The sequence below is a fragment of the Monodelphis domestica genome, chromosome 7 (assembly GCF_027887165.1).
Source record: "Monodelphis domestica isolate mMonDom1 chromosome 7, mMonDom1.pri, whole genome shotgun sequence".
NCBI classification, from domain to species: domain Eukaryota; kingdom Metazoa; phylum Chordata; class Mammalia; order Didelphimorphia; family Didelphidae; genus Monodelphis; species Monodelphis domestica.
The window spans coordinates 261,749,565-261,762,144 of NC_077233.1; the positions used below are offsets into that span (position 1 = coordinate 261,749,565).

Here is a 12,580-nt window from a genome sequence, read left to right on the forward strand (position 1 = left end):
TTCCCCTGATTCCTTGATGTTATCTTTCCTTTCTATTTCTCTTATTACTGTTGGTGCTGTCCTCATCTGCATATTCTTTTGTGTTTTCTATTGCAAGTTAAATTGCAGGATCTTTGCATAATAATAATAATTTATTTTTTACCTTTTACTTAAAAATGCTGTAGAGACATGGGTCTTATTGTAGAAGCAAATCTTGAACCAAAAAGAATCAAGCAGCTGTATTCTTACCTTAGTGTTACACCTCCCAAAAATTATGTTGATGGCAAATTAATGCTAGCCTGGAAAGGGAAAGGACTCTCTTGTCCGGTTGTTTCTTGAATTTAGACTTACCTGACAAGAACCTCCCTTCTTTATTTATTCTCTGCTTTGGTTTCAAGGTCCTGCACTCAGAGAGTTCTATAAACCCTGGAGAAACAGTTCAGATTCCCCTCAATTAGCAGGTGTGAAAGGAAATTCTTCATTCTCTTTGTCTGTTCTGAGTTTACACTTGTGAAAAGGGAATTCTTTATTCTTTTTGCCTAATTGGAGTTAAAACTTTGGTTAACACCAACCTAAGTACCTCATCAGATTGTGAAGACAGGATTAAATCTACTTTGTCTACTTTTTGATTGAATCAACAAAAGCTTGAACTAGGTGGAGGAGCTCTGCAAACCACTTAGTGAATTCACACCCTATTTAGTGCTAGTGAGAAGCCAGTAAGATACTTGGAGAGCTCCACCCTTTTTTCTAACTCAAACAGCCAGAAACTTTTGAATTCTTTTAAGAGTTCACACACTCAGAAGGGTGTGAATCCAAAGGTGACAACTCAGAAACACTGGAATCCAAGGAGAGTGTAAAAGATGGTCTTCTTGTTGTATTAATAAAGCTTTTCCTCACTGGTTGGATGGATTAAGTGAGCAGATATACAGGGGATGAGGTGAAAACTATGAGAGGAAATGGCAGCACCTCTCTCTCACCCTGCTGTGAGCAAGAACAGGGGTTGAAGTAAAATCTAGGAGAGAGGGAAAGGCGATTCCTCTCTCTCTCCTTTTCCAGTAATAACTAGCAGTCTGTATCACTTGAATTCCTTTAGTTGTGATGACTGAGGGGATGAGATGTCAGTTTCCCCAATCAGCATCTCCAGAGGAAGGTTTCTATATTTCCTTCCCCTAATATGTGACAGGCTTTGTCTGACCTCTACCACAGAGGTTCAGGTCTCTGGCTAGAGGCCTGTTTCTAGTTACTTAAGCCCCCTTCCCTTTATGAAAGCCAAGCTGAATCTGCCTGCTAAATAAGGGATTTATTAAGGAAATAACGTGAGTTGAGGGAAAGAGGGTAGAAGGTAGCCCTGTCGGAATATCTAAGCACTCATTGGTTCATGGTGCTGATGTCTATGCCTGAACGTCTCTGCCCCTTTTCTAACTAAATGCCCTTTCTATAGTCTTAATACTAATGTCCTAAAGGAATAATCTAGAAACAGTTTTTTGGGTGTTCAGAAGGATCCAGGAGAGCTGGGCTCTGGTTGGAGAGTTCAAACCAGCACCCCCCCCCCCCCCCCCCCCCGGGGGTCTGCGATGTTTGCAGTAGGTGGAGGAAAGAATAGTAGGATTTCTGGAGAGAAAGTAGCTAATGGTTCAAGGCAAGAAGCAAAAGCCTTCACTGATGGCTTTAGAAGATCTTCAGCTACCCAGAAAACAGACCTTTCAGCTCCCAGTCCTGAGGTCGAAGACCAAGGAGTTCAGAATCCCTTCAGCACCCCCCCTTCTCCTTCCAGAAGCCCTTGCTCTTCCAACTGTCATTTCAGTCTTGTCAGTCAACCACAGAATTCCAAAATCCTCCTTGCTTCATCCTAACAAAGAGTTAACACCTTTAGAGGTGAGAAGTCAATTAGTCAATTCCACAGACACTACCTCTGGGCGGCGCTGGACAATTTGGAAACTGTGATTAGTCCTTGTGAAAAGGGGCAGGGACAGGAAACCACCATAGAAGCCATGAAATCCCTCAGATGGAGCAGTCTCATGAAGTTGAGTTTCATGAGTCTCATGAAGTTGAAGACTATCCTGGAGATAGTCTTAAAGGGAAGTCTGGAGTCTGGAGATTGTGCAGGGAACTTCACTGGAGATTGTAGACTTCAATTTAGACTCTGACTCTTGGACTACTTCATTAGGTGAGTGAAAAGGCTGACTCTCTTCCTAGTTTCTTAAGAGACTAGCTTCCATCTTGGAGGAGGCTGCATGGTTACTCACTACCAGCCCTCCTGGCTGAGGAATAGTATAGGTATTTTCTCTAACCTCTTTCACATTTCTTTGCTTTATTTTTTCCCTCTATTTTGGTAAATAAACTTCTGACTTGAGATATAATAGTTTTGGCAATCACCTTATTTCATATAATTTAAGTCCAACCATTAAATTTAACATTTACACAAGCTCCCTTTCCTTTGGGACCTTTTGGAGAATGGCTTCCAAAAATGGGAGATAAGGGGTGTTATTATTGGGAAGTATCTTGTTTTAAGATCTTTTCAAGAATTTTAGAAAAAGAAAATCACCTATACCTCAAATCAGGGAAGTGGATCTTTTTGGAAAAAGTACCATAAGAATGCCTACAGAAATCACACACTACATCAAAAGATCCAGAGTGAACTTTGGAATATGAACTGAAATGGAGTGGGTTGAACCTGTCATTTATTCTGAATTGTAGACTCTTATGCCAAAGGGGAGTGCCCCCCAATTGACTTTTTGTTAATGCATCCATCAATCATTTTTGTTTTGTTTTCTTTCTCCTTTTTTCTTTTCTTTTCCTCTTGTTCCCCCAATTTTTATAATTCCCTCTATGTAAAGTACAATATTTTATATACCTCTAGTAAGAGAATATTTAGAGGTATAGGCTACATATGTGGAATGATTCATTGGGGAAACATGACATTAATTTCCTAGAAAACCCAAATGAGGAGATTTAACATGCTGGTCTCCCAAAGAATCAAAGGGCAAATTGATTGTGTGAAGGAAACCCTCTCCTGAGATCAGCCATGAGGTCCTACCTGTGTCCCTGAATCCCTAGAGCTATGTCATGCCACCTGGCAGGAGTCACAGGACTGTGCCAATGCACCTGATCCCAGATATGATTCTGAATTTGATCTGGATGTAAAAGGAAGAAATAAAATCAATGATCCAGGAAGTGTTGAAGCTCTGTTTTCTCTGGTGACTGGCCAAGAAGACGGTGGTTGAGGGAGTCCACGTTGGGAGCAACCACATGGCTAACTAGAATAGGCTTTTGTCTATCTTTTCCTATCTGAGTGAGGGAGAGAGGTCCAATCCCAGGACAGGTGACTGCGGAGTCCCCTGGGGGAGAAGTGGCAGGAGGGGAGAGAGGCACATCAGTACCAGCAAAGATGGCTGCCAAGTCTCCACCTGAGTTGAGAAGAGTGGTTGTCAGGGATGAGGTAACATTATCTCTGTTGTGGGGGGAAGTTCCCAGGCTGCTAGTCAGTCATTCAGAACATCATTTGTCCAAGCCTGACAGAAAAGTCCTGATGTTCTGCCAGGGTTTATTGGGACGTGTGTGTGTGTGTGTGTGTGTGTGTGTGTGTGTGTGTGTGTGTGTGTGTGTGTGTGTGTTAGTTTTGATAGGGATTGGGAAAAGTGGGTTTTGGTCTCATGGTCTAAAAGTTGATGGTGCAGGTATCAAATTAACTTCCTGGACAGGTCCCATATATAACCTCTTTACCATTTTCCTACAGATAACCCTGATGCAGGATGAAGAATTGTTGACAGTGTCACAAGGGTCTGTCTGGTGGTCTTGATGTTTCTGTAGCTATTGGAGATACTTAGCCTAGAGCTACTTATAGACCTTCTCACAGCTAATAAAAGGACGATTACTTAGCCCCAACATGGGATAGAGATATATAAAGATACAGTTCTGTTTTGGGTAAACATAGCCCAGCATTTAACCATGCAGAAACATATTTGTTCATAAGCATATTGATTCTCATAGCAATGGTCTGCCTTTTTTATGTATAGGCAACCACAATCAGATAGTTCCATCAATAAGCCCAACAAGAGGCCACTGGAGCCACATGGGATATGGAACAGTCCTGGGTGCTGCCCAAACCATATGGAAATGCAATTAGAAAATATTTAACAAAATAAATAAAAATATGATAAAACAATATTTACATTTAAAAACTAAGTCGGTACAAGCATCATGAATCTTTATGTAGAGATTAGTGCCCTCCTCCTGGAAACTGCCTTAGATCAATGGAGCCTCAAGGACAGTTTCCCTACCTTTTAAAGGAAAACTAGCCCAATCCACATAACAGTTACCCCAGCTCAGACTAAATGTTTCTACTACTAGGGTTCTGAATGAATCAACTCTCTGGCTGATTATTAAAGGCAAACATATCCATAGCTGTCCATAAACTATGACTTTGGGTAAATGGGGATCCACAGAATACCCTGAACCTGGGGTAGCCATCTCTTTTAGGTTGGAGGTGGGTTTCTTTAGGTACAAGAGCAGCTATATTTTCTCTCCATAATTAATATCCAGTGTGATGTTACAAAAGCTATATTTTTCCTTAATAACTAGTACATTTGCATCAAGATATGAAAAAAGCATTTGTGTTAAAAAAAAATTAAATTGTTTCACTTTTTGGTGCCTTTTGTTTTGTCATGTTGTACATGTGCCCTATGGAAAGGGTTATGTTTTACACACACACACACATAATATGGTTATATGCCTTAGAATCAGGGAGCACCACAGGATTTTGGATTTCTGAGAACCCAATAATATTGCTACATAAATCAATGATATAAAAACAATCATTTGTGGAAAAATAATTTAGTAGTAAAATCGAATGTTTTCCCTTCAGGAGACAGAACTCTATACTGATGAGGAACAGCAGAGGCTAAACCCTGGGATTTATGATCAAAAGTCTGGGGTTTGAATTATATCTGAGCTATTATATGGGGTGCCACCGCAAAGTCGATTCCTGTTCCTGGGACTTATTTACATAAAACCAAAGAGTTCGACATTCTTTTAGTTGGAGAGATGGGTGCCGATTAGGACTCTAGGAATGAACCATTGCCCAAATTGACAAAGTCAGAGTGTCCTTGATCTTGATTTTGATTAGTGATTTTTGCTTTCCTCCGGTCTCACTTGGAAAGAGGCAAAGGTGGAGAAGGAGAAGGGATATATTCGAAATTAACCCAGATGTAAAACAAAATTAAATAAAATGAGAGTTGGACTCGATGCTTTCAAAAATCCCATTCTAAATAACTATAAATCCTATGATTCCGGGAATAGAGAGGCCTTTGTGGCTCTCCTTCGAGAGGAGAGACATGGGATTAACGAGAAATGAGATAAAACCCAGAACCAACTCCAAAAGATCGGGTCCAGTGCTGGAGTTGGCCTGAGGATCTGGAGAGGCGGAGACAGGGTGAAAGAAGGCGGGCAACATGATGGAAGGGGCGGAGCCTGTTGCGAGGGGAGGAGCCAGAGTCAGAGTGGAAGAGTGGACCAAAGTGGGAGGGCGGGAAACAGGACTCTAGTCACATGGAATACTAACACGGACGGTGGAGAGGTGGTCTTGGGGGAGGGTCCGGGGCCGCCTCTCCATTCACAGAAGACCGAGCCATAACAAATAGGCGGGACCATGGCGGAGTGGGCGGGGCCTCGAGGAGGTACGAGGCCGCTCCTCTTCCACCCCACCCCACAGTCTGGGGAGCCGGAATGGGAGGGGCTAAATTGGAGTGGAAGGGTGGATCACTGCGGCAGGGGGACGGGAAGAGGCTGTTCTCTCTCGGAATGTAACCACGGGGAAAGAGGCGGGGTCCTGGGAGCGGGTGCCGAGCTGCTTCTCTTTCATTCCGTAGAGATGAAGCTATGGTGGGGATGTTGGGGCAGAAGTGGGCATGGCCAAAGACGAAGGGTGGGAGCAATTCTCCAGTTCTGTAGAACTGAACCTCAGTGGAAGGGATGGAGGAGGATGGCCCAGGGCTACTCCTCTATTCATGTAGTATGGAGCCATACTGGAGGGAGTCGCAGTCTCTTGCCGGAGTTCTCCTCTCACCAGGGATGGTGCCATAATAGAAGGGCCTTACGAGGCTTGTGGCAGAGCTTGAAGGTGGTCTTGGGTCGGTGGAGCAGAGCCAAAGTGGAAGGGTGAACTATGGAGCGAGAGTGGCAGTCCTCTAGTCACCTAAATGGAACCACAGTGAAAGGGCGGGGCCTTGGGAACAGAGCAACTCTACCTTCATTATCGGGGTATGGAGCCACAGCGGATTGCGGGCCGGGGGAACCTTGAGGGGATGGGCAGGGCGGCTTTTCCTCCGTCACGTAGGATAGCGTTTAAGGAGAAGGGTCTTCTGGACGGGGCATTGGAAGCGTGAGCAGGACAGCTCCTCTTTCACTCCCGAAGGATGGTGCCTCAGAGGAAGGGGCGGAACCTTAAGGGCGCCGAGTTGTTCCTCCCCCACTCTCGGTATAGAGTCAGCATGGGGGCAATCTGTGGTGTTTCCGCGCTCCTCTCTCCTCCGATCTGCAGGGGGCGCTGCAAAAGGCGCTGCAGATGCACTGCTGGATAATGGCGGCCTCACCGATTTCCTCTTCGGGGCCGCGGGTGGCCCGGACCATGTTGGGGCAAGTGGTGCTGCCTGGGGAAGAACTCCTGCTGCCCGATTCAGCGGGGCCCGGCACCGAAGGCTCCGCGGAACAGACGCTGCGCTTGGGAGCGGTAGTGCGGCCCCGCACCCGCGTAGTGTGTGGTCCAGGCCTGAGGCGCTGCGGAGACCGCCTGTTGGTCACCAAGTGCGGGCGGCTTCGCCACAAGGAGCCGAGCGGTGGCGGTAGCGGCGGCGGCGGCGGCGGCGTCTACTGGGTGGACTCCCAGCAAAAACGAGTGAGTGAGAGAGCCCGGGAAAGAGTTTTCGATTAAGGGACCTGGATATGTGCTCCATCTCTGATATTTACTACCTCTGTGATCTTAGGCAAATCTTCTATTCTCTGTTCTGAGTTTTCCCTTAAAATGTAAAATGAAGCATTGGACTATCTAAAGTTGCTTCTAGCTATTTACGAAATTGTGATCATTTGAACTAAAAACAATCCAAGGAGTTAGCTAGCAACCAACTAACAATATTCATGTAATTTTATTTTGTTGTCTCCAGTTGCCTTGAGAGCATCTGCCACAAAAAAAGTTCTCTTAGTACCATTTTTAAGGTCTTTTAGAATAGCCTTTCCTGCTCCCAAGTTGCTTGTAGTCATACGACTTCTCCACCCAGAACCCCACACTGGGGCTTTGGATTACTGAATAAAGTTCAGATTTCCTAGCCCAGCATTAGAATTCCTCTTAAATTTGGCACCAACCTTTTTGGGCCCAATGAAACTCTGCTTATTTTGCTTTGTTTTGTACTTTCCCACTTTTGCTTGGGCCTGAAATGGGCCCTTTACTACCTTCACACCCCTTAAATTGGGGTTTAATACTACTTCTGTACAAAACCTTTCTTGAACAGTTAAAATATAATTTTATTTTCATTCATTCATTTATTTATATTATTATATTATATATATAAAATATTTATATTTATATTATTTATATAAAAAAATTTAATTTTTGTCTTTGTATCCAGTGCCTAGCTCAGTATCTGTCACAAATACTTATTAATGGATTTCTCCAGCATCCCCTCCTCACAGTTGGTTATTGTTTCCTATCTCCATGACCTAACACTTGACATGATTCTTCCATTCAGATCTTTAAATGTCTACTATGTACTTTTCATTATGCTAGGAATACAAAGATAAACATCATAAAAATTCTTGTCCTCAATGTGGGAAAGACCAAATAACATGTTCCATATTCATAGATGAAGCATATTCATAGAATGATGGGAGAAAAGGAGAGACCAAGGTAAATATTTGAAGAATATTTGAGGAGAGAGAAAACACTTGGCATTAAAGTAAATTGCTGGTGGGAGAGATTGGCACCAACATGATCAATTAGGAGGCTGTTTACAGTAGTCGAGGAGAGAGGTGCACCCTCATGCTAGTTAGAGTTAATTTTGTATGTGTCATACCCCTATTCTAGAATATAAACTCCATAATGCAGAGATGGCTCTTATCTTTCCTTTATATCTCTCTCAGGGCCTTTTGGTAGATCAGTGTTTGGTGAATGCACTTCCTCTGCACTGTACTAATTGAACAGGATGGAATGTGGATAGCTCATTAGCCAAGTAGCCCAAGTTTCTTCTCTGAAAATATTTTTCTAAAAGGCCAGAGAGGTAAATTTAGCCAGATATTTATGTGGATAATTATATAGCTCAGTAGATAAATGTGCTATCTGGATAAATTAGTGGATAAATATCTGTTTGAGATAGATCGAAGCTATGTTTAGTAAGAAGAAATTCATCGCTAGGATTATTCCATATTGGTGTCTACTTTTCCTCTGTATTTGGGATTGATAATTCAACAAATATTTGCTTACTATGTGCAGGGCACCAGACTGGGTGCTGGACCTGTATGATCTAATTGGTTTGGTAGATAACTGCTTATCCCAGGCTGCTTATTCTGTGCAAGTCTTGTACATGACCTCCTATAAGTTTGCCTGTAGATCCAAAGGCAAAAACACAGTAGTCACTGCCCTCAAACAACTTACATTCTTTCATATAAACTATATAGCTATATATATATTTTTCCTTTTAAAGAGGTCTCATCAAGGGATATGACCTATACTCAATCATTTCCCATACTTAGACCAATGTGGTATTTATAAAATAATATTGATACCAAAATGTTAAAATATTGTTTATATAGCCTTAAAAAAAAAACCACCTTACCTTCTGTCTTAGAATCAATATTCTATTTTGGTTATAAAGCAGAAAAGTGGTAAGGGCTAGACAGTAAGTGACTTGCCCAGGGTCACACAGCTAGTGTGAGTCTGAGGCCAGATTGAACCCAGGTCCACACGTCTCAATCCACTGAGTTACCTCGCTGCTTCCCTTTTATGGCCTTTTAAAAACAGAAATGTATTGACAGGGTTTGTTGGGGAAAATCCTTTTCTGTTTTCAAATGTCTACAAATGTCTACGTGCTTGTGCTTTTATGACTTTTCTAACACTTTTCTTTTACAGTATGTCCCCGTTAAAGGAGACCATGTGATAGGCATTGTGACTGCTAAATCTGGTGACTTATTCAAGGTTGATGTTGGAGGAAGTGAGCCAGCTTCTTTGTCTTACTTAGCATTTGAAGGAGCAACCAAAAGAAACAGACCAAATGTGCAGGTAATGTGGGGCCTGTAATTTTTGCATTAAGTGACAGGCTGTATCATGAAGTCAAATGAGATATTTGTAAAGTACATTTCCTGGCCTATAGTAGGTATTTAATAAATCCTTGTTCCCTTCTCTTGTCTCCTCTCCCACATGTCTGAAAACACTGTTTTGAAGTTATTGTCACCCAGATGTTCAGCTAATTACAACAGTATTGCAGATTGCAGCAGTGTCTGACATTCCCTGAAAACATGACTCTCCAAGTAGCATATTCATGTTCATTCCTTCTATGCTGTATTTTTGAAAACAGTAAATATGCATTTCTTGTTTAGTAAGGGAGTTTTGTGTTTTCATGGGTGTGTGGGCTTTTTTTTTCTGGTAGAGAATTTTAATTAAATAACCCACTTTGGGATTAGAGTGGGAAATTGATAAAAAAAAAAAAGTTTAACCAATAATTTGCCAATTACATGTACTAACACATTTCCACATAACTTTTCTAAAGTGATATGACCCAAATTGTCTCCCTTCCCCCCCCACCTCCTGGAGCTGGCAAGCAATTCAATCTGGATTGTTATATATTATCATGCAAAACATACTTCCATATTGTTTATTCTTGTAAGTGAATAATCTTATAAAACAAAAACCCAAATTCACAAGTGAAAAATTTCATACTTTGATCTGTATTCTCCATCCACTGAGCCTCCCAGGCGCCCCCTATGTATTTATTTGTGTCACAATACCTTCTCCTGTCCCCATAGAATAATGTCAAGCTCCTCGAGGGCGGGGATCCTTTTGTGTTTGTCTTCATGTTAGTGCTTAATAAATGTCTACTGAATGTATCATGCACTGTTTGTGATGGACAGGGAACAGCAAGCACAGTGGGCTGTTGGGATGGAAGCTGCCTGGCCTCTCATCAAGCAACATTTATTATCGTAGGTGGGAGATCTCATTTATGGCCAGTTTGTTGTTGCCAATAAAGACATGGAGCCAGAAATGGTCTGTATTGATAGCAACGGAAGAGCCAACGGCATGGGTGTCATCGGACAGGATGGGCTGCTGTTTAAGGTGACGCTCGGTTTGATCCGGAAGTAAGTGTTGGAGCCTGGAGGACCCGAAGCTCGGACTTTGGTTAGCGTTAGTCATCTTAAAGGCAAAGTGTCGGGGCCTGCTTTGAGGGTTGGTACAGTGTTTAGTCCAGGCTTCATTTCCTAGCAGCGGGGCAGCTTCTTCCCTTAACGCCCTAATTCATAAACTGCTCTATACTTTCTCAAGCCCTTATCATCCATCTAGAATCGGGACTGAGCAGTCGTTCTGAGGCAGATCGGTCAGGGCTAGGCAGTGCCCAGAGTCACACAGCTAGGGAGTGTTTTGAGGCTGAATTTGAACTCAAGACCTTCCATCTGTAGGCCTGGCCCTCAGTCCACTGATCCACCCAGCTGTCCCGGCTTTATAATTTTCAAAGCATTATCCTATTGCACTACGTAGAATGAAAACTGTAAATGGCATGATGGTGGTTTGAAAGAATGAATTCTTCCCAACACGGAACATGGCAGCAGAGTCCTGCCACAGAAAGGAATTAGAGCCCCGGCTTTCGGCCTCCCTGTGCCACTGCTGTGGAGGTCCTGAGCAGGCATAGCTTTGGGCCACCTCCTTTGAAAGGTTAATGTGAAGAAAGCTTCATGACTTTAAAGGTGCCGTACAGGTTGTCATTGTGGAGAAGAGCATCCAATGATTAGGGAAGTTTTGTTACCTCCACGAATCGTACGTTAAAAGGTGAGCTTTCTGGAGCATGATTGCATTGAAAGCCTTCCGGCCCTGAAAGGGAAAACGGGCCTGAGATTGGTCCTTGAAGGGTCTCCAGCCATCGTCTCGTGCATCCTTCTCAGCTCAGTCTTGCTGTGGTTTTTGGTGCAGAGTTGGTGGAATGTGGAGGCTGGTTTTCTTCAAAAATCCGTCCCAGAAATGTCAGGGAGAGGAGCCAGGAGTGGTTATGGAGAAAGACCAGATCTGGGTGATTAGCCAGGAGAGACTTTTGGGATGCTTCTTCGACTTCCACTTTTAACGTCGTTTGTTTCTCCAACCCCTCTAGACTTCTAGCTCCGGACTGTGAGATTATCCAAGAGATAGGAAAGCTGTACCCGCTCGAGATAGTATTTGGCATGAATGGAAGAATCTGGGTAAAAGCAAGAACTATTCAACAGACTTTGATTCTGGCCAATGTTTTGGAAGCCTGCGAACACATGACAACAGAGCAGAGGAAGCAGATCTTTTCCAGACTGTCGGAAAGTTGACCTCCGCCCTTTGCTTCATTCTTTATGGGATTATGATGTGAGCTTGTGGCGGTGACCCTGGAGGTTTCATCAGGACTTCTTCATTTTCAGATGAAATCTCGCCTTTTCCCCAGTTCCAGGATCATGTACAGTAAATGTTTTGGAAATTTTTTATTCGTAAGAAAGCCATTAATTGTACTTTGATCTACCTGTATTAAATGAGTATAGAACAATGTGGAATCGTTGTGCTTTTTCTTCTTTACAATGACATATATTAAAATGTGACAGCTGATGGATCGCTAACTTCATTGGTTTTGATACAGATGGGTAAAATTTAAAAATCACAGGGTAATAAAGAAGAGAAAGTCTATGTAAACCAAAGAAGTATTTGAGCTTTCCTCTTGTTCCCCTGGAGATGGGAGCCATAGAGTAATTTGGATCCTTTGAACCCCCCAATTAGTTAGCAGATAGGTTTCAGCATCACCCAAGGACTCTTCCTGTCAGCTTCACTTGAATCAACAATCAAGCATTTCTTGAGGGTCTCCTATACTTTAGGTACTGTGATAGGGTTTGGAGGTTGAAATACAAAATGTAAATGATCTTTACTCAACTAGGGGTTCTGTTAAGGGAGGCAACCAGTACATAAATCGGCCTATAGAATGATGGAGAGACTAAATACAAGGCAGTGAAGGAGGCGGGGGACCTGGGTGTCAGCCTGAAAGAAGTTTCATGGTGCCAGGGGAGGAGGGGGGCAGTCTTTAGGCAAAGGCACAGACGTGGCATATCCTAGTGGAGGAGCAGAACGTTGGCTGCTGGAGCTGGACTTGAGGATGCTTCATCCTGGACACTTTCCTCCTTGGCACTCCAAACTCGGGGCTGTGCCAGAAGAAGCCCAGCCACTGCCGTGCGTCCCCTTCACCTAGCTCTTTGTACCCTGTGGCCAGGGCTTCTGGGCCCCCCACTGTCTCCGGCCTTCCCTGGGGAAGGGGCTCTCAGTGCTTTCACCGTCCTGACCCCCCCCCCCCCCCCATGCTAGTGCCCCCATTAGAATTTCAGTGATGGAAGGGACTGACTCATTTTT

At 43.4% G+C, this 12,580-nt stretch overlaps 1 protein-coding gene across 1 annotated transcript; it reads left to right on the forward strand.

Annotated features, from left to right (window-relative positions):
- The first annotated feature begins 5,778 nt into the window (after window positions 1-5,778).
- EXOSC3 (exosome component 3) lies at window positions 5,779-11,732 on the forward strand. The gene is made up of 5 exons (XM_016423820.2): window positions 5,779-6,237; window positions 6,518-6,871; window positions 9,095-9,244; window positions 10,166-10,317; window positions 11,319-11,732. Exons 2-5 carry the CDS (start codon window positions 6,542-6,544, stop codon window positions 11,518-11,520), a joined length of 834 nt encoding a protein of 277 aa, XP_016279306.2. The 5' UTR covers window positions 5,779-6,237; window positions 6,518-6,541; the 3' UTR covers window positions 11,521-11,732.
- The last annotated feature ends 848 nt before the right edge of the window (window positions 11,733-12,580 follow it).